This window comes from Euleptes europaea, unplaced genomic scaffold (assembly GCF_029931775.1).
Source record: "Euleptes europaea isolate rEulEur1 unplaced genomic scaffold, rEulEur1.hap1 H_1, whole genome shotgun sequence".
Classification (NCBI taxonomy): Eukaryota; Metazoa; Chordata; class Lepidosauria; order Squamata; family Sphaerodactylidae; genus Euleptes; species Euleptes europaea.
Window position 1 is genome coordinate 475,742 of NW_026612049.1, and position 23,174 is coordinate 498,915.

The 23,174-nt window shown below is 43.4% G+C and overlaps 1 protein-coding gene across 4 annotated transcripts in view; it reads left to right on the plus strand.

Annotated features, from left to right (window-relative positions):
* LOC130492897 (tetratricopeptide repeat protein 39B-like) overlaps positions 1-15,157 on the plus strand; it is a 68,414-nt gene extending 53,257 nt beyond the window's left edge. For all 4 annotated transcript variants that reach the window (XM_056866662.1, XM_056866664.1, XM_056866663.1 and 1 more), the window contains 6 exons: positions 889-980; positions 1,473-1,593; positions 4,083-4,194; positions 8,050-8,167; positions 10,135-10,251; positions 14,979-15,157. In XM_056866662.1, the coding sequence (XP_056722640.1) occupies positions 889-980; positions 1,473-1,593; positions 4,083-4,194; positions 8,050-8,167; positions 10,135-10,251; positions 14,979-15,075 (657 nt within the window). In that variant the 3' untranslated portion in view covers positions 15,076-15,157. The remainder of the gene's footprint in view (positions 1-888; positions 981-1,472; positions 1,594-4,082; positions 4,195-8,049; positions 8,168-10,134; positions 10,252-14,978) is intronic.
* The last annotated feature ends 8,017 nt before the right edge of the window (positions 15,158-23,174 follow it).

Sequence of the window (23,174 nt, forward strand, 5' to 3'; positions counted from 1 at the left end):
ACACTATGGTCAATAAGCTAGTCTTTCTCTGTTCTCTTGATGGACTGGGCACAAAAGTATTGTATGAATGTTTTGATAAGTTTTGTTCTTTTAAAAACGTTTAATTTTATGATATGTTAGGTTTTGTTACTAGTTTCCATTGTTTACTTAATATTTCTGTTCCCCTTTCCAAACATTGCTCAAGATGGCTTATAGCAAAAAACAAACTGCATAGCATATCATTGTCAACTATTGCAGTCATAAAACTGTTTTGTAAAAGTGCCATGCTTATGCAAAACAGAAGCAGATAATTAAAATGCTGATATGGTTAAAAGCCTGGGTAAAAAGATGTGTTTGAGCCTGGCACCCGAAAGAAAGTAAAGTAGGCACCAGACAGGATAAGTTGTCTTCTCCTACAACTGCCACCAAACCCCCCAAAATCTCCTTTGTTCATTTTATACTTTATGTTGCATATCTATTTGTTTTGTGATGGGGGCTGTTGCTGTGTTGATGGTATTAACATGCACTTGTTTGATGAGTCAACATCTTGGTTTTCCTTTTGTCACATCCATATCATCTTAGTAAAAATAATTTGGCAAAATTAGGGAGATAGCAAATTACTGCTATAGTGTAGGTCTCTGTACTTTTCTGATTATCATTCAATTGTGCATAATTATATTTCATTCTGTACTTCCTGCATTTCATCATTTCGTGACCCTGCTCTTTTTTATACCTTGTAATGCACTAAGCAGATGTTAATATACATTTCAACAGATGAAGTGGGTTTTAGTACACAAAATTTTCTGGAATAAAATCTTATTAGTTTCTAAAGGGCTGCTAGATGCCTGTTTATTTCAGAACTAACATGTTAAAACAAATGATTTGAATATTGTATTTTATTTTGCGTAGGCAATTTACATGTTCCAAAAAGCTGCCATTTTGTGTATGCTTCCAGAAGATGATGTGAAAACAACAGGAGAAAACATTGTAGCTTTGTTCAGGTAACGTTTTATGTTACTATTGCAACTGGATTACAGCAGCTACAGATGTAATTTTCTTTTGATGTAGGTAACATAATTTCATTGATTAATTTGATTAATTCTGATGAATCTGCTCAGTAGGGTTGCCAACAGCCTGCAGGAAACATCCTGTCCCTTTAATAGAGGCTTAATGGCAACTCCATAATCCAAGTCTCCCAAACCCTTTAAAATCAATAAAATAAAATGGAGGAGAGAGCTGAGACCATGTACATCACTCTGAGCACTTCGGAGGAAGGCAAAATAAAAATGAAACGAAATAACCTGAAATAAATTTCTAAAACTTCTAAAATTGTGTGTATGTGTTTGTGTGTAGATACATAAAATGTATTTATATTGTAGTGCACTCATAGAGCTAGGTTTAAGAAACAGACAGAGCTAATTGTAGATTTGGAAATGCTGAAGTTTCATTTCTGTAACTGTAAAAAAAAAACCACCTTGTTTTTCCTCTTGCAGACAAGTAGAAGGCCTAAAACAAAGAATTGCAGGAAAATCTATCCCAACCGAGAAGTTTGCTGTGAGGAAAGCTCGACGCTATGCAGGGTTTCAACCAGTGAAGCTGGTAGTACCTGCTCTGGTATTTACAGCCGATTTTACAGCTATTTGTTTTAGTTAATTAAAAAGAGGTTATGGATATCTTCAGTAATGAATAAAAATAGAAGGCATCATCTTCAGAGGCTTCCTTTACTGTTAAATGTACTGTCAGGGCACATGCAGTCCTGGTTATCACGGACAAAAACATGAATTCCCCCTTGATTTGAGGATTACTTCTCTGACAGCCCTGTTCTGGGTAAATTCAGTACAGAGTTAATCTTTTAGCAAGTTGTACTCGTGTCATGAGCCTGCCACTCATCAGCCATCTTGCCACAAGATGGGGGTCTCCCCCAGGCCTCAGAATGGGCAAAGGAGGAGTTGTGCCACCTGGTTCCTCACTATGTTTGGGATGGTTGTTCTCTCAGAGCAATGTCCTCTACTTTCTCCCCAAATTGTTGTAGGAGCCCTCCTTTTAAAGGGTATCTGCCCTGCCTCCTAAGTCCCATTCCCTCTCCCTTCAGGCCTCCTGGCCCAATTGAATAAGGACAGAGAGTGACCTCTTTCTGGCTGGCAGCTACCTGCTGTCCATTATCACAGCCCCTTTCCTCAGTGGCTTCCTCTGCTGGGTGGTCAGGACTGGAAGGCTTCCCCCAGCCCCACCTCCATCTCTCCCTGGCCCAGCCCTGGCATGGAACTGTCATCCTGGCCACCCCAGCTTGGCCTAGATGTGTTTGTTGCAGGGCCTCTTTTGTCGCTGAGTGACTTCCCTGCTGTGGTGGAGGCTGGGACTTGCTGTGGGTCAGTGCCACTGTTGCTAGGCCAGTGTTGGCTTCTCCCTTCAGCTGTCAAACAGCTTCTGCAGGGGCTGGATCTCATCTGTGGCTGATGCTGGCTCCCATCTCTTCAGGGGCTCCTTGTTGCTCCCCAGGTAAGGCTGTCCTCGCTGCGTCTCCTTCTACGGCCATGGGGTTGGTAAGACTAGTTCCGATGGCAGCCAGGCCAAACCCGAGCCTGGTGCCATCCCTAGACACCTTATGAAACAATTTTATATATCATTGAGTTCATTATTGTGTCATCCGTGCAGTCCTACATGGGACTGCGCAGGCGCAAGCCAGCCGCAGAGGCAGGATTTGCTAGCTTATAGAAAAATCAAGCAAATAATGAAGCTCTCCCCCACTCCCATCTGGAGCCCTTGGTGGGTCTTTTCCTGCCTAAATGGTCACATGATGGAGAGAGGGAGCGTGCTCTCCCCTCAGTTCTCTCTTCACTGTCTTGGAGAGAAGATGTTCTCGCTTCCAGATCTATTATTCTCCGGTTCTTCTTCTGAGGTAATCAGTGGAGGGCACTAGCATGGCTCTGTTTAAAAAATGTTGGTAGTATGGGTTAAATGCTGATTGTTTAATTTGCCTCGGTGAGGGGCACAATATGCGCCTGCACAGATGACACTCAATGAACAGCAGTTACAGGTAAGTGCAACCTTGTTTTCCATTCCAAAAGCAGAGGATAACTAAAGGCCAGTTTCATTTTCAAATAATGAATAAGGAGTATTGAATACTGTGAGAAATGTCTTTATTTACAACCTGGATGTTATAATGTACCACAATTCTATTTATAAAATACAAACCACTTTTGAAATGTTCAGCAAATATAAATTTCCATTTCTAAAATTTGCAAGCAATACGAAGATGAAGAATGTGCCATCAAGTCACAACTATATTTGTTCAGCAAATATAAATTTCCATTTCTAAAATTTGCAAGCAATACGAAGATGAAGAATGTGCCATCAAGTCACAACTGACTCACAGTGACCCCTTCCATAGGACGTTCCAAGCATCAGATGGGCAGAAGTGGTTTGCCATCGCCTTCCTCTGCATAGCAACCCAATCTTCCTTAGTGGTCTCCTATCCAAGTACTGACCATGGTCAACCCTGCTTAGCTCCCAAGCCTTGATGAGCTCATGCCAAACTGGGAATGCTCAAACAATATATTCAAATCTACAATTTTATTCCAGTTGCCAGTGGGAGAATGGACTGAATGTATGGATAGAAGTGTGGAAGCTTTTGAGAGCAACCCTAGGCCTGCCTACTTGGAAATTAAGTACCATTTTAGAAACTGGCCCAGGACAGAGGCAGCAGCAATCAACGTATTCAGGGTAGGATATAATTAGATGTCATCAGCATATTGATGATAACCTCCTCCAGAACTCTGGAAAGGGGTCTTCCACATGCATTAAATAACCTGGGAGATAACACAGAGCCTAGTGTCCCTCTCCATGTCAGCTCCCAAGTGGATGGTTCAGTATCTCTTGCTGCAACCTTTTTATGGGCGGTCTGATAGAAAAAAAACAGAACAACCTCAACACTGCTCTGCCCAGATCCATTTCAGCATTCAGGTGCCTCAGCAGGCAGTTTTTCAGCAAATTTTGTGAAGGAATATTGTGTATGAAAAATATTTATTAGTAGGTTTGGAAAATATTTAATAATTAATAGTATGGAAAATGTTTATTAATAGTTTTGTTTCTTGTTTTATCAGGAAATGATGTATGTCTGGAATGGCTTTTCAGTTGTTGGCACGAGAACTGACCTCACTGAAAATTTACTGGTAACAATTGAAAAAGAAGAAACTGATTTAAAAAACGAACCTAGTAAGTAGTAACCTATGTATATCCTATGAAGAAAAAAAAGATTGATCTGAATCAACATTGGATCGTTTATTCTGTATTGGCTTTTGTGACAGATAAGGGGTTAATCTGCAGCAAGAGCTGACAGACCAAGAGTGGGCGGAGCCAAAGAGCTGACACTCTGAGCTCTGAGAGTCAGAAAGCATTCGAAGCTTGGGACCCAGCCTGGATAGAAGGCTGTGAAAGTAGTCGAAGCTTGGGACCCAGCCCGGATAGAGGGCTGTGAAAGCATTCGAAACTTGGGACCCAGCCTGGATAGAAGGCTGTGAAAGTAGTCGAAGCTTGGGACCCAGCCTGGATAGAGAGCTGTGAAAGCATTCGAAGCTTGGGACCCAGCCTGGATAGAAGGCTGTGAAAGTAGTCAAAGCTTGGGACGCAGCCTGGATAGAAGGTTGTGAAAGTATTCGAAGCTTGAGACCAGCCAGAGAGGGCTGTGATAGATTGGGAGCTTGGTAGCGAGACTGAGCGGAAGCCAGACTGTACTCTGTGAACCTGAGGGTTCTGTTAAAGCCAAAGCTATTGACACACACAACCTGTGGTAGTGACAGGAGTGAGAATTGGGTTAGAGAGGGCCCATTCTCAGGTCACAAAGGGGAATTAGTCTTTGAGATAGAGCTATTCCGGTAGCAGGAAGGTGTGGAGGATTACAGCCACTGAGGTGGGGTAGTCAGAGAGAGCTAGGCTGGGGACAGAGACTGAGAGTCTGAATCTGAGTAACAGTTCTGAGGGATAGAACTAAGCTTGAAACTAAGAACAAAAGGAACTTGAGTGAAGAAAACATCTAAGCTATTTCTCTGAATATAAATCTGACTCTGAGTTTCCCCTCCAAATTCTGCCTTTTCCTTGAAAACCAATCTCTGTGAGTTCTGTTCAATAAACTTCCCTGTTTTGTCTGTTTAAGTTAAAAAGCCTTGTGTCCTATTTCTCTCTGAGGTAAATACTGGTGTGAGACTGGAGGAGAAGGAAAATAATCTCCTCACAAATATACTCAGGCCAATGCTTTTCCCTCAGCATATACAGGCGGGCTGAGAGAGTGGGATATTGAAATGGTTGAAAGGGGGGGGGTGTCATCAAGATTTTGTGGCTTGCAGCAATCAGAAGAATCTGTACTTTTCGTACATCATGGAATTCTGAACATTGGCTTTGCCAGTATTTCATTTCTGGGCAAGTTACATGAGTGTGAGGTGGCCTAAGCAACTTCAGGCAGTTCCAGATGAGACTGATTCAGGCCTATTGTTTTGTACTTTGTTTCCCTCATTGATGGTGTTCGCTGGGAGAATGGTGGGAAGAGCACATCCTCCTTGATCCTCTCACACAGTCAGCGGGTTTTAGTAGTATTGTCCATTTGTTGTTTTGGTTAAACAGGCTGAGTTGAAAGCACTGCACTCCAGTGATTTTGTTCCTACTTGATCAGTCATTTTCCGAAGGTGGTGCTGGGAGACTGCTGCTTGACCACCTTGCATTTTCAATATGGGGTTTCTCTGAGTTTCTGATCTGCCTCTATGCTGTTTAATATCAGCATCAGAGGTCCCTTTTTGCACCAACCTTTTTGAGTCTGCAGGCACCTGTGGAGTTCTGACACAAGGTGGTAGACGCAACCACAAGATGGAGGTGAAGCCAAGCACAACAGTTCTGACACAGGAAGTGAAGTAGGGTTGCCAGGTCCCTCTTCGCCACCAGTGGGAGGTTTTTGAGGCGGAACCTGAGGAGGGCAGAGTTTGGGGAGGGGAGGGACTTCAATGCCATAGAGTCCAATTGCTAAATCGGCCATTTTCTCCAGGTGAACTGATCTCTATCAGCTGGAGATCAGTTGTAATAGCAGGAGATCTCCAGCTAGTACCTGGAGGTTAGTAATTCCCTAAGGAAATAATCTCAGTACACAGCCACCAATCAATTTGTACAAGATAAGGAGGATAAGTGTGTATATATGTAGAAGGTTAAAGCCTATTGTTAACATCACGTTTAGACTATTTTCAATTCAGAACTTTATTGAATAGAGTGTTACGCATACACAACGTGCATATTAGAATAGTATTTAAGTAAAGTTGCATATGTTGAAACGATTGGTGGCTGTGTACTGAGATTATTTCCTTAGGGAATTACTAGCCATATATCAGTACACCTCCAGTTTATAGTACCTCCTGCGGCCGCTGGAGGCCCACGCCGCCATCGCCGCCGGGCGCGCCCGGCTCCTCCCGGCCGGCAACGGCCTGGGAGGGCCTCCTGCGGCCGCTGGAAGGCTGTTCCGCTGCCCCCGCCAAGCGCGCGCAGCTCCCCCTGGCCAGGACCGGCCTGGGAGGGCCTTCTGCGGCTGCGGGGCGCCACCGCCACCGCCTTCGCCGGGCCTGGAGCGAAGGTAAGCCTGCTGGGGGGGGGAGGGGTTATAAGCCGACCCTCGGCTTACACGCGGGTGCCTAACTTTTCCCCATTTTGGGGGAGAAATTAGGCACCTCGGCTTATACGCGGGTCGGCTTATACACGGGTATATACGGTATGTCATTTGTCATATAGCCAAGTAGCATTTACAAAGGGCTATTCGATCTTCCACCAACACAATAATAATGATAACAACCAATAATAATGATAACAACCAAGTGCCTGAACTGGGAGTTCTCACTTCTGTTCCATATACATAACCACTAAAACAGATTAACGTTCCATTACCATGGATGTAAAGGGTGGAGGGGGGCCAGCATCCTTTTACTACTTTGTTAGATCATAGGGAATATTAACTCCACCCTGTTCTGTTCATATAGTTTGCTACTATACTACTATTAAGTATATTCTCTTGCCAAGCAGTATAGAGATGAAAAGTTGAGACCAAGCCTTGGAAGTAAATCCAGGGGACATGGAAAAATTAGACGGAGGGAAAGAGAAGTGAATGAGAAAAGAATGGAAAAGAGGGAGAAAAATTAAGTAAAAGAGAGGAAAGGTTGTTTTATCTTGCTACAATGCACTAACTACCGCTTTGCTTCAGTCTTGCAGAAAGGTGAGTCTAGCTGATAGAGCCTTTTACTGTGCTCAGACTTCCCTGTGCCCCTAGCGGGTGCAGCTAAAAATGCATGAAAAGGAAAATAATTGGAAAGGCACTTGTCTGGATGCAGCATGATGCTGGCTTCAAGGGCCCTCCAACTAACTTAGGCCCTTGGATATTTTGTCCCCCCAGTCCCCCCCCTTTCAGCAGCTGTATTTGGCCCCACTCACTTTCTAAAAACACTTGGTGGGTGCCAGGAAAGGTTTTGGCAGGCTCCACATTGGGCATCCCTGATCTACATGCAAGTGCTGGGAGAGTTTGTCCTGTATTCAGTCATGCACTTTTATTAAGAAGGGGAAGTTTTCCCCATTGATCCCTCCCTCTTATTGTAGACTCCCACTTTCCCACCATGCTGTTCCTGAGGGTCCACTGACCTGCAGGGACAAATTTTTGGGGACTCGGTGTTCTGCAGTGGATGGGGGATGGGCAAAAATCATGGAGTTCCCCCCCCCCTTACAAAAACTTAAGTGCCCTTAAATATTTGCAACTGCATGGCTGGATACAGGCTCCCAACTCTGTTTCCGCTTAACTGAAAATTATTGGCCTTTATACAGATGAGTCTGTGGAAGTCCCGAACAGGCATTGGGAGACACTGGATGATGGTCAATAAATATAGACCTCTGACGGATAAGATGAAAGTAATGCATCTTGTTTCACCTGTTACAACTGAATATGTGCTTGAAAATCTTGTTATGGCCTTTGCTGACATTTGATATTGTATGATTATTTTTTCATATCCATCATTATTATATTTGTAATTCGAAATCTTGATACTTTATTTTAAGATCACAATGAATACTATATGGATGACATCTGCCTGTTGCAGCTGTTGAAAGGCCTGTGTTTGAAACATTTAGGAAGACTCTTGCAAGCAGAACTCTGCTTCAATCAAGTTATTCAGAGGTAGAAACAGCAAGGTGGAAGTTTCTTTTGGTTGTGGGCATAATCAACCCAGGAGTAGGTTTTTAGTACTCGCTCTGAAGAATCAAGTTTTCAGTTTGGGAGGAGCCCTGGACATGGCCCTCTTTCTTTAGAGGCAGGCTGAAGATGTTTCCAGAGTGTATGTTACCAGCTTATACTGGTCCACCAATTGTAGTAGCTCCCAGAAAGAGGTGATCTAGGTAATTACTCATGCATTGATAACATCAGAATAGGATTACTGTAACATGCTCTACTTGGGCTGCCTTTGTAGACTGTCAAAAAATGAACAGGTCCACAGCACAGCTGTTAAGGTTAACCTGCTGCAGTTACAACAATACTCCAGTACTCTGCCAGTAGCACTGACTGCCAACTTGTTTCTGGGCCCAATTCAAACTGCTGATCTTGCCCTTTAAAGCCCTAATGGTTTATGACCAATATACATGAAGGATCCTTCCTGCATATATGAATTGGCCCATGATCTAAGATCATCTACTACTTGTTCTCTGTATTGTGTTCATACAGTGAGGCTGGCAATTACACAAGGCAGGGCTTTTCCAGTAGTGATCCCAATATTGTGGAATTCCCTGCCCCAGATGCCTATCTTTCCCTGTCACTTGTGGCCTACCAGAAGATGGTCAAGACTATTTGAGCATTTGCTGGGGGTTTTTCCCTGTGCATTTTATTTTTAATTTTTTTGAGGGGTTGCTATGAGTGCCGATATATATACTCACTGGGGAAAGAAGGCAGCATGGTATAGCTTAATCTCGTCAGATCTTAGAAGCTAAGCAGGATTGGTACTTGGAAGAGAGACCGCCAAGGAAGACTTTCCAGAGGAAGGCAATGGCAAACCACCGCTCCTTAATCACTTGCCTTAATAACTTGCTGGGGTCACCATAAATCGGCTGTGACTTGATAGCACTTTAAACACACACACACACACACACACACACACACAGTCACTGATGTTTTTGTATTGACTGCTGCTACTATTTGTTTTTAAGATTATTTTTATCTGTTTTAGTGATAATTATTTTATTCTGTTTATGTGTTATATATTGTGGTAAGCCTCTTTCAACTGCCTTGGTTTCATTGTGAGGTGAAGAAATGCAGAAGTATTCTAATAAGTACATTTTAAAATGTTGAGTTAATACCCAAAGGTAGGGTTTAAATTTTCTAAAACAGATGTTGACATTTAGTTATTTATTTTATTGCATTTTTACCACGCCCTCCCCAACCCAAAGGTTGGGTTCAGAGCAGTACATTGATATTCTGTGATATCTTAAAATATCCAGGACATTCCCTTCTTATAGCTCTTACACTTAAATCTAAAATAATTGGGTTTATACAGAATCTTAATACTTTGCAAAGTGACAGAACCAAATAATGCCCCATGGCGCAGAGTGGTAAACTGCAGTACTGCAGTCCAAGCTCTGCTCACGATCTGAGTTTGATTCCGACAGAAGTCGGTTTCAGGTAGCCGGCTCAAGGTTGACTCAGCCATCCATCCTTCCAAGGTCGGTAAAATGAGTACCCACCTTATTGGGGGTAAACATAGTCTGCTTAGTAAACATCAAGATGTGACACCACCCCATGGGTCAGTAATGACCTGATGCTTGCACAGGGGACTACCTTTACCTTTTACTCCACCTTCTGTAAGAGTGGAAGGCTTAATGCTATCTGAGAAATTCCGAAGAGGAAAAACCAGGAGACCTCTGCCATTCTGCTTTTCCATGTTTTATCTGTTTTATCTGTTTTACTACCTTCTGTAAGGATTTGACTGTTACTTAACAACAACAACTGGATGTAGAGCTGGATTAGTATAAATAGATGCTTAGAATAGTATTGGGTTGTTTTTAGTTCTTATCTTTTAATTTATGCAGAATTTCAACTTAATCTGTTTCATGTTTAATTTTCTTGAAAAGTGATGTGATTTTCCCTTGATCTGTTAGTGAGAAGCAATTGAAATATGATAATTATCTAGTGCCATACACGATGTATGAATTGGGCCTTCTGTACAAAGAACAGGATGAAAGAGAAAAAGCAATACGTTTTATAGAAGCAGCAAAGTAAGTTGTGGAAACCTTTTATGTCACTGGATGAATTACAAAAAGCCAAGTTTATTTGTTGTAGCATATTTGTCAGCTTGTCATAATCAGTGTATTTGCACTATTTGCACTGGTAGTGTAACTTGTATTTTTATAGCTGGCTTGCAGCAAGTAGGGAAGCTGTTGTAAGGAAACTGCATGTGCCTCACTGCATCAGATTGCTGGATTGGAGGGAATATTTTCACAAAGTGTTAACAAACCACAGTCTGTGCTGTTTCCCCCCTTAATAGGTTTTTCATTTAAAATATGCATGGCACACAGTTAGGAGGATTGATCCTGCTTATAGGTACAGGTAGGGTTGCCAGGTGCCCGCTGGTGGCGGGCAAACCCCCGGCAATTGCTCCCTCTGTCCGCCAACCACCTGAGGGTCGGCGGGCAAATGTGCATGCGTGCATACCTTGCGCAGCACTTTCGGTTTAGAACCGGATGTTCATTGTCGTGGCTTCTGTGCAGGCACACATGGGACTGCGCTTGTGCAGAGCCAGCCGTGGAAAAGATTTGAAAGCTTCTGTAGATTAGCTCCATAGAGTGCTCCCTCCCCCTCCCCCATCCGTGTCCAACTGTCTTCCCGCCCAGATGGTCACGTGATGAGGGGGGAGCACTCTCCCTCCAGTTCTCTTTCTGCCGTCGTGGAAGGAGGACGTGTTTTGCTTCTGTTTAACATTCTGAGGTAAATTCTTCAGTTTTAAAAATGGAGAAAAAGAAGACCCACTTTTTAACAAGTGCCAAACCTGTGGCACAAAGATGGCACATAATGATGCCCATAAAGATTGTCTAATGTGTTTGAGTGAGGGTCATATTCCCTCGTCATGCTGGGAAAAATGCCTAGGTCCTGTGTGAAAGGAGATACCTAGTGCTTCATGTACGCCCTCAGTTATATCTGTGCCAGTCGTGCCCTCAACTTCCAAGGCTACTCAGCCTTCAGTGGCTCACAGAGCTACGTCTGAGCCCCCAACTAAAAAAGTTAAAAAACAGCCAAAATCGGCCGAGGACAAGAGGAAAGGAAAGAAGGCAAAAAAGACCTCCCCCTCCAAGTCACCAAATAGCACTTCTCTCTGTCACTGATCCCCATCGCCGTTGTCAAGGGGACGAAGCCCTCGATGCCATACACCGCCGTCATGTGGCCAGCAAAGGGAGCTCCCGCCTATGATTTTGGACTCCCCATGTCTGTCGTGTCAGAGCGAATCCTGTCGATGTCAAAATGACTCCGGGGAACCTGCCTGTCTGCGCCGGAGCTTGTCAGCGTCTCGGAGCCAAAGCCCTCCAGCTCGACGCCCTCCTGCGGGGTCCTCTAACAAGCCGAGGACGCCGTCCCCCTTCCTGAGGGAGTGGGCCTCGCCATCGTCTCTAGGCGACGTTGTCGAGATCCCCGCTGCAGCGTCGAATAATCACCAGTCTGCTTCACACAGCCACCGTTATTACTCTGCAGATAGTCTTTATGACTGCCACTGGCCTCCTCAGTGTTCCTGTGACTGCAGTTTTAACCACCCCCCAGCTTGGGGAAGATACATGCCTTCACCTACAAGGAGACATAGGTATGCCTCGATGTCATCAGCTGAGCAGCTCCATGGAGTTCCATCGAAGTCAAGGGATCGTCCAGATCCGGCTGCATCCACTTCTCATCAAAGCCAAGATGTTGAGTGCCTCTCGGAGGCAGAGGAGGCTGCCCAAGATGATTCTGGGGAGGAGGACGAGCCAGTATCTCTACCCCCGCCAGATGATGTGGTGGGCGATCCCGCCCCAATATCCCCATTGGAGGACATTAACTATATGCTGAACAGCTTGTTCAAATGGCTGAATCTTTAAATATAGAATTTCAGCCGTCTGATCCCCGCCCATCAGACCCTATCATGGACGTGCTGTTCAATGATGATGCCATCCCTATTGCCCTTCCTATGATTAAGGGCATTATGGACATGGTCAACGCTAACTGGGCTAACCCTGCCTCACTGTCTGTTTCCACTAGGAAGGTGGAGAACATGTATAAAATTAAACAGGAGGGTTGTGATTTCCTTTTTCGTCACCCCCCTGCTAATTCAGTTGTTACAGAGTCCCTTCCAACTAAATACCGTGCTGGGTCTATGTCAGCGCCCAATGATAAAGAGGGGCATAAAATTGACATGTTGGGCCATAAGGTTTATTCTTCAGGGGCCTTAGGCTTAAGAATTGCTAATTTTATGGCAGTAATGGGCAGGTACCAATTTTTTCTATGGGACCGTATGTCCCAGTACAAAGATACTCTCAATGACGATAAGAAGACCTTGGCTAAGGTTATACAAACTGAAGGTTTGCATTTGGGTAAGCAGCAACTGAATGCAGCACATCATGTGGCTGATACCTGTAGCAAGACCATGGCATCTGCGGTGGTGCTAAGACGACACTCATGGCTCAGAGCATCAGCTTTGTCTTTTGACAATAAGGCCAGAATCAAAGATCCCCCTTTTGAGGGCTCAGCTCTATTTAGTGAGCAGACGGATGCCCTGATTGATAGAATAAGAAAAAACAGGTACAATGCTTGATCGCTGGGGATCACTCCGCAATCCCAAACCCACTATAGGCAATGATATTTTCCCAGGCAGGGGCAGGGATATCAAAGGCCATACGGTTACCATACGCAGGCCTATCAGCCTTTCCGCCCCACATACTCAGCCCCACAACAGGGGAGGAAGTTTCAGCACAAGTTTAAAGGGAAGAGGCGCCCTCAGTCGCCTCCTGATCATTCCAATAAGGGTAATAATAGAGCCTGACTGGCTGCAGTCCCGCTGTTTGAAGACTGGTTACAAAGGTTTTTCTTGGTTTGGCAATCCATCACAGATTATGCCTGGGTGTTGTCTATTATTAAACACGGTTATTTTCTGGAATTTACTGTACAAAAGGAGATTGCAGAATTGCTTACTAAAGGTGCTATTCGTAAGGTTCCTGAACCTGACTCACATAAGGGTTTCTATTCCAGGTATTTTTTAATCGATTAAAAAAGTGGTGGTAAGCGTCCCATCCTGGATTTAAGAAATTTAAACAAATTCCTTCATGTACAGAAATTCGGGTTGATATCTCTACCAGAGGTCCTCCAACTATTGGGAAATAATATCTGGTTTGTAAATATTGACCTAAAGGACACTTATTTTCACTGTCAAATGAGCAGTCGCACCCCCACCACCTATACAGGTGAGCTTGCTACTCTCTCATGTGGGACTGCACAGAAGCCACGACAATGAAAAACAGTGTTGCACTTACCTGTAACTATTGTTCATCGAGTGGTCTTCTGTGCAGGCACACATCCCTCCCTCCTTCCCCGCAGTGGACTGCTGTTTTTTGTCGCTATTTCCGGCAGCAGTTCCACGGCGGCTTGGGTGAACTGGAGGGAGAGTGCTCCCTCCTCCCCCCTCATCACGTGACCATCTGAGTAGGAAGACAGTTGGACATGGATGGGGGGAGGGGGAAGGACTCTATGGAGCTAATCTACAGAAGCTTACAAATCTTTTCCGTGGCTGGCTCTGTGCAAGCGCAGTCCCATGTGTGCCTGCACAGAAGACCACTCGATGAACAACAGTTATAGGTAAGTGCAACTCTGTTTTTCCGCCTTGCAAGGGGCCTTTACCTCTTAGTTTGTGTGGTAAAGGGCCGCTTTACCACTCAAACTAAGAGGTAAAGGCCCTTTGCGAGGCGGCACTTCCGGTTCTAAACCGGCAGTGTCGCATGTGCGTCGGCGCGCGAGCATACGCACACACACTTAAATGCAAAAGCCTCCCACCGGAGGAAAAGAGGGACCTGGCAACCTTAGGTACAGGGGATCTGGCTGGATTCAAATTTCATGAACAAACGGAGGTTATTTGCCATGCTTGCACACTCCTTCCCTTCCCCTGTGTGGAAAACACAGTTGAAGGTCTCCAAGTTTTAGAAGTTCCCACAAAACCTTAATTTGCCCAGATGTCTGGCTGTGGGTACCTGGAGTTTGTTTCTTTCCCACAAACTGTAACCCCAATTACTAGAAAAATCTAAAAAACAAGTCATATTATTCTCCCTCAAAATGTACCTCACAACAATTAAGGTAGTTCAGGTCATCCAGAAACTGACATTTGGTGTACATGTTTGTCAAGACATGGTGGTGAATGGAAGTCTGAAAGGAGCACATTTGTGCGTGTATCTCAAAACAGTGGGTTTGGTGACCCCAAAATGGTTAAACTATTCTCACACTAGCTAGGAACCTGGAATTTGTTGTACAGATAGCTTGAGACACCCTGACAACTCCAGAAAGTTTAGAGACATTTCTAAGACTGCACATACCTTGAAATAGTTAAGCTACTTCTATGATACCCAGTATACTGACATTTGATACACACATAGTCCAACTCCTGCTCATTACTACAACACAGCAAATTAAATACTAATGATAGAGGCAAATATTCCAGCACAGAACCTAGCTGCATGCAAGTTAAGTTTGTTGGGCTATGGAAATCCCATGGACTAGTTAAGCTTGGATTTATGGGAGGGAACACTTCCAGCAGCAGCCAGAAACACAATTTGCAAAATGGAAGCTTAATTCACTGGCATAGTATATTTATGTCTTGTACTTTTATTGTTGTATGTGAAAAAGCCTCAAAAAGTGTAATGAGGGAAAATAACATGATATGGGAGATATCCCATCTAACTAATTGGAGGTTGTCCAACTAATGTATTGTATCTTACAGAAACAACTATAAGGAATATTCCATGGAATCCAGATTACACTTCCGAATCCATGCAGCACTTAATAGTCTTAAAGTGACTCCTGCTCCAACCCCTTGATGTCAACTGAGTGTGATGCGTAACTTAAGTGTCTACAAGTTATTTGAAAATTTTAAAAAATCATGTAAATGATGTAACAAAAGAGAATTAGTAGTTTATATTTTCTATCATTTGTGATATTTGTATGTTTGTCATTCTTTTAGGCAGTTCTTTTCCTGTGGTGCACCTTCCATATCTCTGCTTGGCATTTAGAGAAAGATCTTATATTTTGTTTATAAAAGGATTAATTTAATGTTTGACGTGAAAGGGAAGTATTTTAAAAGACAATTGCTGATGCAATAAAGAGTAATTCAAACACTATATTTTTATAAGACTAATATTGTTTATGCATTGAAACTGTGCAACAATGCTTGTTCATAGTTTTAGCATTCCATGAAGGCTTGAATTTCTGCAACACATTTTTATTAGAACTTGTTAGTCCTAATTTTAAAGAAAAATGTTGGCTGCTGGTAGCCATAGACATGTTTGGCAATTGATGTTTAGATTTACATACCAAAGGTTTGACTTATATCATAGCCAAAAAGCAATGAATGGCTTAAAGTCACTTCATGAATGTTAGCTTGAATTTCAGTGCAATATTTTTGACAATATATATCTGAACAAATGTAGGGAAAGACAGGGTTTTTAGGTTGCTCTATGAAGCTGTTTTGATGAGACACTTAAAAAGCACTTCTCAGTTGTGAATGATTGTAGCAGTTCAATTGCTTGTTCTACTGTATGTGTTTAATACAATGATGTTATTGGGAATGAACTGTACAGTGAGAGAATATGTTTCCAGTGACCTAAGGGCATTTGATTGCCCCTCTATTCCTGCCACCAAAGGTTGTTAGATTTTGGTACTACTTTAACTTTATGAGGGCTGACTCCTTAAATTCCAACTTTGGGATTAGTATTTCTGAAGAAAACTGACACCCATAAAATATATATTAGGTCTATTCTAGCTGCAAGAAATGCTCCCAAACCAGCTTATGTTCTTGTTGATCAGCTATTAATAAATATGACCATCCTATGTACAAAAAGTATACTACTCTATGGAACCTGCAGGCAGATGCTGTTTTTTTGACGGTATGTATACAATGTTTGTTTGGGTCATCCTTTGACCAATATAATTAAAAATCCTAAAAAGCAACTTCCATTAAGGATCAGATCTATCAGTTGTATTTACAGGCTTTATATTATATTGTGTATTAGTACACACACTTGATCTTAGCCGAAAGGCTGAGAAGCAATGTCTATTAGTAATAACAATCCTATTAGTACAGCTTGAGGTGAAATTTTCACCTTGCCATCAGACCCTCTTTATACTTGAGTTATTAATTATGTTTATCTAAATTTATGATAATATTGAGCTGTTATTTTTTAAATATAACATATATATATAAACACAATCATGCTGATGGCTTTGGACACAGTGTTTCTTCAAAAGCAGCAGTAATGGGAATGACAAGACAGCATGTCCTGAATTTCTTAATACAGGTTTCCCAACTTAATAAATGGCTTTCTCTTCGGGTTGGTGGAATTTTGAAAGTTACATCCCATAGCAACTGTTCTTTGTTGTTGGATTTCATTCTGCTGTTCCTTTTTGCCATGTGTTCTTTCTTTCCAGTTAAACTTTTGATGGCTCAAATTTGCTTAGAGTTGATGCATTCCTTTCTCTTGATGTTTTAATATCTAACAAAATTTTGAGAGAGCAAGTCTTACTTTCTACATTCAGGATTATTTTAAAAGAGAAGAGAGTTTGTGCCAACTCTATGGGTCATTTTGCATATCACTTTTCCAGATATGAGTGTTAATACTCAAGACAAGAAAAGCACATATACAATATAACTTATGGATTATGGCACAAGTAGCTTTTTGCTTTCTACCTATGGCATGGGAATAATGTTCAATGCATTTTTTAAAAATTCAAATATGGGCTTTGCAGGAAAGTAACTGTGACTGTAAAAAATAGCAGTATTGTTTTGGCTTCCTAACATATGTACATAATTACTGTGTTCTTTTAATCTTATTGTTTCTCAAATGCCCAGGCTACAAGTATTCTTAAAATATTGTTGTAAATCAGAATCTTTTTGTGTATTTCTGTATCCAGCGTGTGCAGAACATCATTAATATTGCTGGATTATGTCATACATGTTGTTAGGCAAGAACATGATAAAAATATGTGGAGTCAATTTTATGTTTTAATAGACTGTGGTGTTAAATATATGGATTCAGATTCAATATAGATTATGTCAGTCTTACTCCACTAGTTTATCATTTTGCATTAAAATTCTTGCAGATAAGATATGCTTATACTGTATATTTAAATACTCATTTTCAGTCTTCTGTGGAGTCCCTCATTGGGACTGCGCATGAGCAGGCCTGTCAACCAGAGATTTTACCAAGCTCTACCACTAGGGGGTGCAGCACATCAGTTTCATGTGCTTGTTCCTGCCAAAAGATGATCACATGTCCTGATGCTGATGCGCCCCTCCCCTCAGTTCCTTCTTCATCTCTGTTCCTTCTTCACCTCAGTTCCTTCTTCACCATTAAGCCTCTGCTGCTGCTCGTCTAGTTATTGGAACAATGGCCTTTGGGCCTACCTTCTCAGTGAAGATCATAGAATCATAGAGTTGGAAGGGACCACCAGAGTCATCTAGTCCAACCCTCTGCACAATGCAGGAAATTCCAAACTACTTCCCACACACACACCCAGTGACCAGAAGATGGCCAAGATGGCCTCCCTCTCATCATCTGCCTAGGGTCACAGAATCAGCATTGCTGACAGATGGCCATCTAACCTCTTCTTAAAAACCTCCAGGGAAGGAGAGCTTATCACCTCCCGAGGAAGCCTGTTCCACTGATGAACCGCTCTAACTGTTAGAAAATTATTCCTTATGTCTAGACGGAAACTCTTTTGATTTAATTTCAATCTGTTGGTTCTGGTCCGACCTTCTGGGGCAACAGAAAACAACTCGGCACCGTCCTCTATATGACAGCCCCTCAAGTAATTGAAGATGGTTATCATATCCCCTCTCAGTCTTCTCCTCTTCAGGCTAAACATACCCAGCTCCTTCAACCTTTCCTCATAAGACTTGGTCTCCAGACCCCTCACCATCGTTGTTGCCCTCCTCTGGACACGTTCCAGCATGTCTACATCTTTCTTAAATTGTGGTGCCCAAAACTGAACACAGTACTCTAGTTGAGGTCTAACCAGAGCAGAGTAAAGCGATACCATCACTTCGCGTGATCTGGACACTATACTTCTGTTGAAGCAGCCCAAGACTGCATTTGCCTTTTTAGCTACCGCATCACACTGCTGACTCATGTTCAGTGTTTGGTCTACTAAGACGCCAAGATCCTTTTCACACACACTACTGCTAAGCAAGTCTCCCTCCTATAATTATTCATTTGATTTTTCCTACCTAAATGCAGAACTTTACATTTGTCTTTGTTGAAGGGCATTTTATTGGTTTTAGCCCAATTCTCCAGCCTGTCAAGATCATCCTGCATCTTGGCTCTGTCTTCTACTGTATTTGTTGTGTGTGTGTTAAGTGCCGTCAAGTTGCTTCCGACTCATGGCAACCCTATGAATGAAAGTCCTCCAAAATGTCCTATCTTTGACAGCCTTGCTCAGATCTTGCAAATTGAAGGCTGTGGCTTCCTTTATTGAGTCAATCCATCTCTTGTTGGGTCTTCCTCTTTTCATGCTCCCCTCAACTTTTCCCAGCATGACTGTCTTTTCCCTTTCCTTTTATCCCTTAGAAGCTCCTTGATCAATCGATCTTGAGCAGCAGATATCTACTGTTGGAGGGATATAAGGACTGAAACAAATCTTGCCACTGACAATGTAGCCTTGGGGTCCCTATCACTTAGTAAAAAAGGCATTATGTCAGTCACAGAGGCATTGGATTTGTATGTTAAAAGGGGGGAATTATAGTGCAATCGAAGTTCCTCTTAAAAGCGGCATTCCAAAAGGGCATGAGCTAATGAGTCAATAGAGCCAGAAGAGCAAGGGCAGATCCTGTCTGAGTATGGTATATTCAGAATTCTGCCCTGCATTACCATAAAAGGGTTAGCATTCAATCTAGCCAAGCAAAAAGCTCTACAAAGACGAGGAGTTGTCAGATAATATGTATAGGCAGGCAGACCACGTGGAGGGGGTATTCCGAAGAACTGGGATGAACAGACGTGACGAGCACGAAAAGTAGTGCTGTTATAATCAAGCTCTTTAATGTGCTTTTTAATTTTGGTAAAAGCTTCAGTTTTCCCAAGATCTAATAACATATCCTGCGAGAAGCCCAACAATGACAGTTTCTCATCTAGGAGTTTTTGCCATGAGGATTTAAAAGGGTCATGCTTCAGAGAAGCTAGGAACCCCTCAGTGCTAAAGCACAGTTTAAGGTGTAGTTTAAAGGCGGCCAACCACGCCCTAGCTTCAAGTGACATTTGGCCAAACTTGGAAGGAAGAGTAACGCCAGCAACACATCGAGGGGCATTTAGGAGTTTTCGTAAGAACTGAAGCAGTGGACGATCTATAGATTCATTGATGACTGTTATCCAGATGGCAACACCAAAGAGGATAATTGGGGTAATTTTCAGATTAAAAATCTGAATAGCCCCTGGAATATATTTGCCACCTTTGGTGTGAAAAGAGTTGACAATAGCACCAACCCCAGGTTTAATTTTGTTGGACACTGCTTTTTGATGGGCATTCCAATTATAGGTTATGGGGAAAAAGAATGCCAAGGTAAACAAACTCCTTGACTTGGTCAACCTCAAAGCCGTCTAATACCCAGTGAAAAGGAGGCATTTTTCTCCTCTTAGTGAAGATCATAATCTTAGATTTATGATGGTTTATTTTAAGACCTTCCCTAGAGCAGTACTCAGAAAAAGTTTGCAAAGATCTTTTCAAACCACTTCTTGTGCGGGACAGGAGAACTGCATCGTCAGCATAGAGTAGAATTGGGGTGGGATGACTTGCAAGCTTTGGGGGGTGGCAAAGACTGTCTTTTCCAGCAATGTATTTGCTACCCCTCCCAATTTAGTATCATCTGCAAATTTAATAAACATCCCCTCTATTCCTTCATCCAAATCATTTATAAAGATGTTGAACAACACAGGGCCCAGCACAGATCTCTGAGTCACTTCTCTCCAAGTGTCCAATAGTCTCCAATAGTCACTTCAAGTGGATGTGGAACCATTAACTAGCACTTTGGGTACGATCTGTCAACCAGTTGCAGATCCACCTAACAATAATAGGATCTAAACCACATTTTCCCAGTTTGTCAACTAGAATACTATGTGGAACCTTATCAAAAGCCTTACTGAAATCTAAATAAACTATGTCTACAGCATTCCCCTGATCCAGCAAGGTAGTAATTTTCTCAAAAAAGGAGATAAGATTAGTCTGATATGACTTATTTTTGAGAAACCCGTGCTGGCTCTTAGTGATCAGATCCATCCTTTCTAAATGCTCAAGGACTGACTGGTGATTTGTTCAAAAACTTTTCCCAGTATAGAAGTCAAGCTGATGGGTTGGTAGTTACCCTGATCCTCCTTTTCCCCCTTCTTGAAGATGGGGACAACATTTGCCCGCCTCCAGTCTTCTGGCACCTCACCTGTTTGCCAAGACTTTTCAAAAACAATGGTCAGAGGCTCAGAAATTACATCTGCAAGTTCTTTGTGTACTCTTGGGTGCAATTCATCTGGCCCAGAGGATTTTGTTTCATTTAAAGAAACCAGGTGTTTGTGCACTACCCCAATGCCAACTCTAGGCTGCAAATCCCTTCCCTCATCACATGTTCTGTTTATGCCATTTTGAGCACCACTTCCCTCACGAGAAAAGACTGAGGAAAAGTAGGAATTGAGGAGTTCTGCCCTCTCTTCATCTCCTGTTACAATTTCACTTTCCGGTTCACGCAATGGGCTTATCTTTGAGTCATTGGAGAGCCCTATCCACCCCCCTAAATACGGTGTTGCTGGATTGGGTGAAAATGGCCCCAAAAAGTCTATTTAAGAAGTGCACCAATTGCAGTGCAAAACTCCCACAGACGGCTGAACATGCACTCTGCCTATTCTGTCTCCGGGAGAGTCATAACAAGGCCACATGCAAAGCGTGCCAGAAATTTACACTGAAGTCAGGATGTAACAGAGCATCAAAATTTAAAGCCGCTTTTTGGGAGAAGGTTCTGCAAGCCTCTGGACTGTTGGATCCGACATCGGGTTCGAAACTGCCTCTGAAACCATCTCTGATATCCATCAAGTACAACCACTCTGGTCATGGATCGGAGCTGAAGAAACAGTCCACTAATCCACTGTTGCTCCTGCAACACTGCTCCTCCGAACCCCCACTTAAGAGACCGAAGTCTAAGGAGAAGAAGGAGAAACCCAAATCGGATGCAGCTTGCCAATCAGTGGAGAGAGCACTGCCTCCTGCCAGGACTCCACATGTCTGACTTCCCCCAGCATCGGTTTGCTGGAGGAGAACTGTCCTTTGAAGGCAAGGCAGCTTTGATTCTGGACTTCAAATCCAATTCTGCTGCCCTGGTCCAGGTCCACCAGGATGATCACTGGCTACCTTGTCACCAACCGGTTCCAACAGGATTCGCCTGTGTTCCTTGCCACTCATCCACCACTGTCATCCCTTATTATCGAGGAGCTCCATTCTAGAGGTCACCCTATGACCCCCCAGCTACCGACCTATAAGGAGGGAAGGAAACTGGATGCCCTAGAGTGTAAAGCGGGGCGTCGAACTCATTTGTTAGAAGGGCTAGATATGAAATAAATGTTACTTGGTTGGGCCAGGTCATGTGCACATAAATAAATAAATAAATACCACAGAAAAAAAGAAAGAGATAAAAGGAGGGAGAAAGAAAGCCAGAACAAGAGGAGGAAAAGAGAAAAGCCTCCCACACACACACAAGGCCACGCCAGCAGCCTGCAGCCCAGCATGGCTGTGGCAAAGCATCCCTACCCCAAACACAGCTTTGCAGCCCAACACAGCCGCCCCAAGCCCCACGGGCTGCGGCAAAGCGTCCCCCCACCCCCTGCTGCCCCAGTGGCCCTGCTGCCCAGCGCAGTGGCAGCAAAGAGCCCCCCCACCCACAGCGGCTCTGCGGCAGTGACAAACAGCCCCCCACTCCCGGCTGCCCCAATGGCCCCACGGGCCGGATAAAAGCCCTCTGGGGGCTGGATCTGGCCCACGGGCCGCATGTTTGACACCCCTGGTGTAAAGCCTATTCATCTGCTGGGATTAAGCGTGTCAAATTATGAGGCCATCATGGCTGGCTACCAGTTGTTTCTTTGGGAGAAGATGTCACCCTTCCTAGAGCACCTTCCAGATGAATGAAAACAGCTGGCAAAATTGCTTCAAACAGAAGCCATTTGTCTGACTGTGCAGAGGAAGGCACTGGCAAACCATCTCTGTTAGTCTCTTGCCATGAAAACCCCAAAAGGGGTCGCCATAAGTCGGCTGCAACTTGAAGGCACTTTACACACACACATGGCTTCAATCTAAGGCCTTGCAGATTGAAACTAGAGAGAAAGTTGAGGACTTGCCTTTCGAGGGCAAAAAGGACTTGTCTTTCCCAGGGCACTGATGAACACATGAAGTTGCCTTATACTGAATCAGACCCTTGGTCCATCAAAGTCAGTATTGTCTACTCAAACTGGTAGCAGCTCTCCAAGGTCTCGGGCAGGGGTCTTTCACATCATCTACCATGCCTAGTCCCTTTAACTGGAGACGCCGGAGAAAAACAAACAGAGATTAAGTGACATGTCAGCTAGCCTGAACACGATGCTCTCCCTCCCCACCGCCAGGCCCAGATTTATGTATAGGCTAAGTAGGCTGCAGCCTAGGGCCTCTAAATCTAGGGGCCTCCACAGCCCAACTTGAATTTTTTTTGCGGGGCCCCAGTTCACACAGCCAAAGTCTGCAGAATTTTAGAGATGTAAATAAAATCCATCTAGATTGCCCCTGGGGCTCTCTGAGACAAGACAAATCTATTTGTAATTGTCCATCTGTCACCTTGACAACAAATGGCTTCCTGACAGAAGCAGGGAGTTTCAATTCTCACACAGATGTAAATTGAGTCTGCATTCTAAAATAGGTAAAGGTC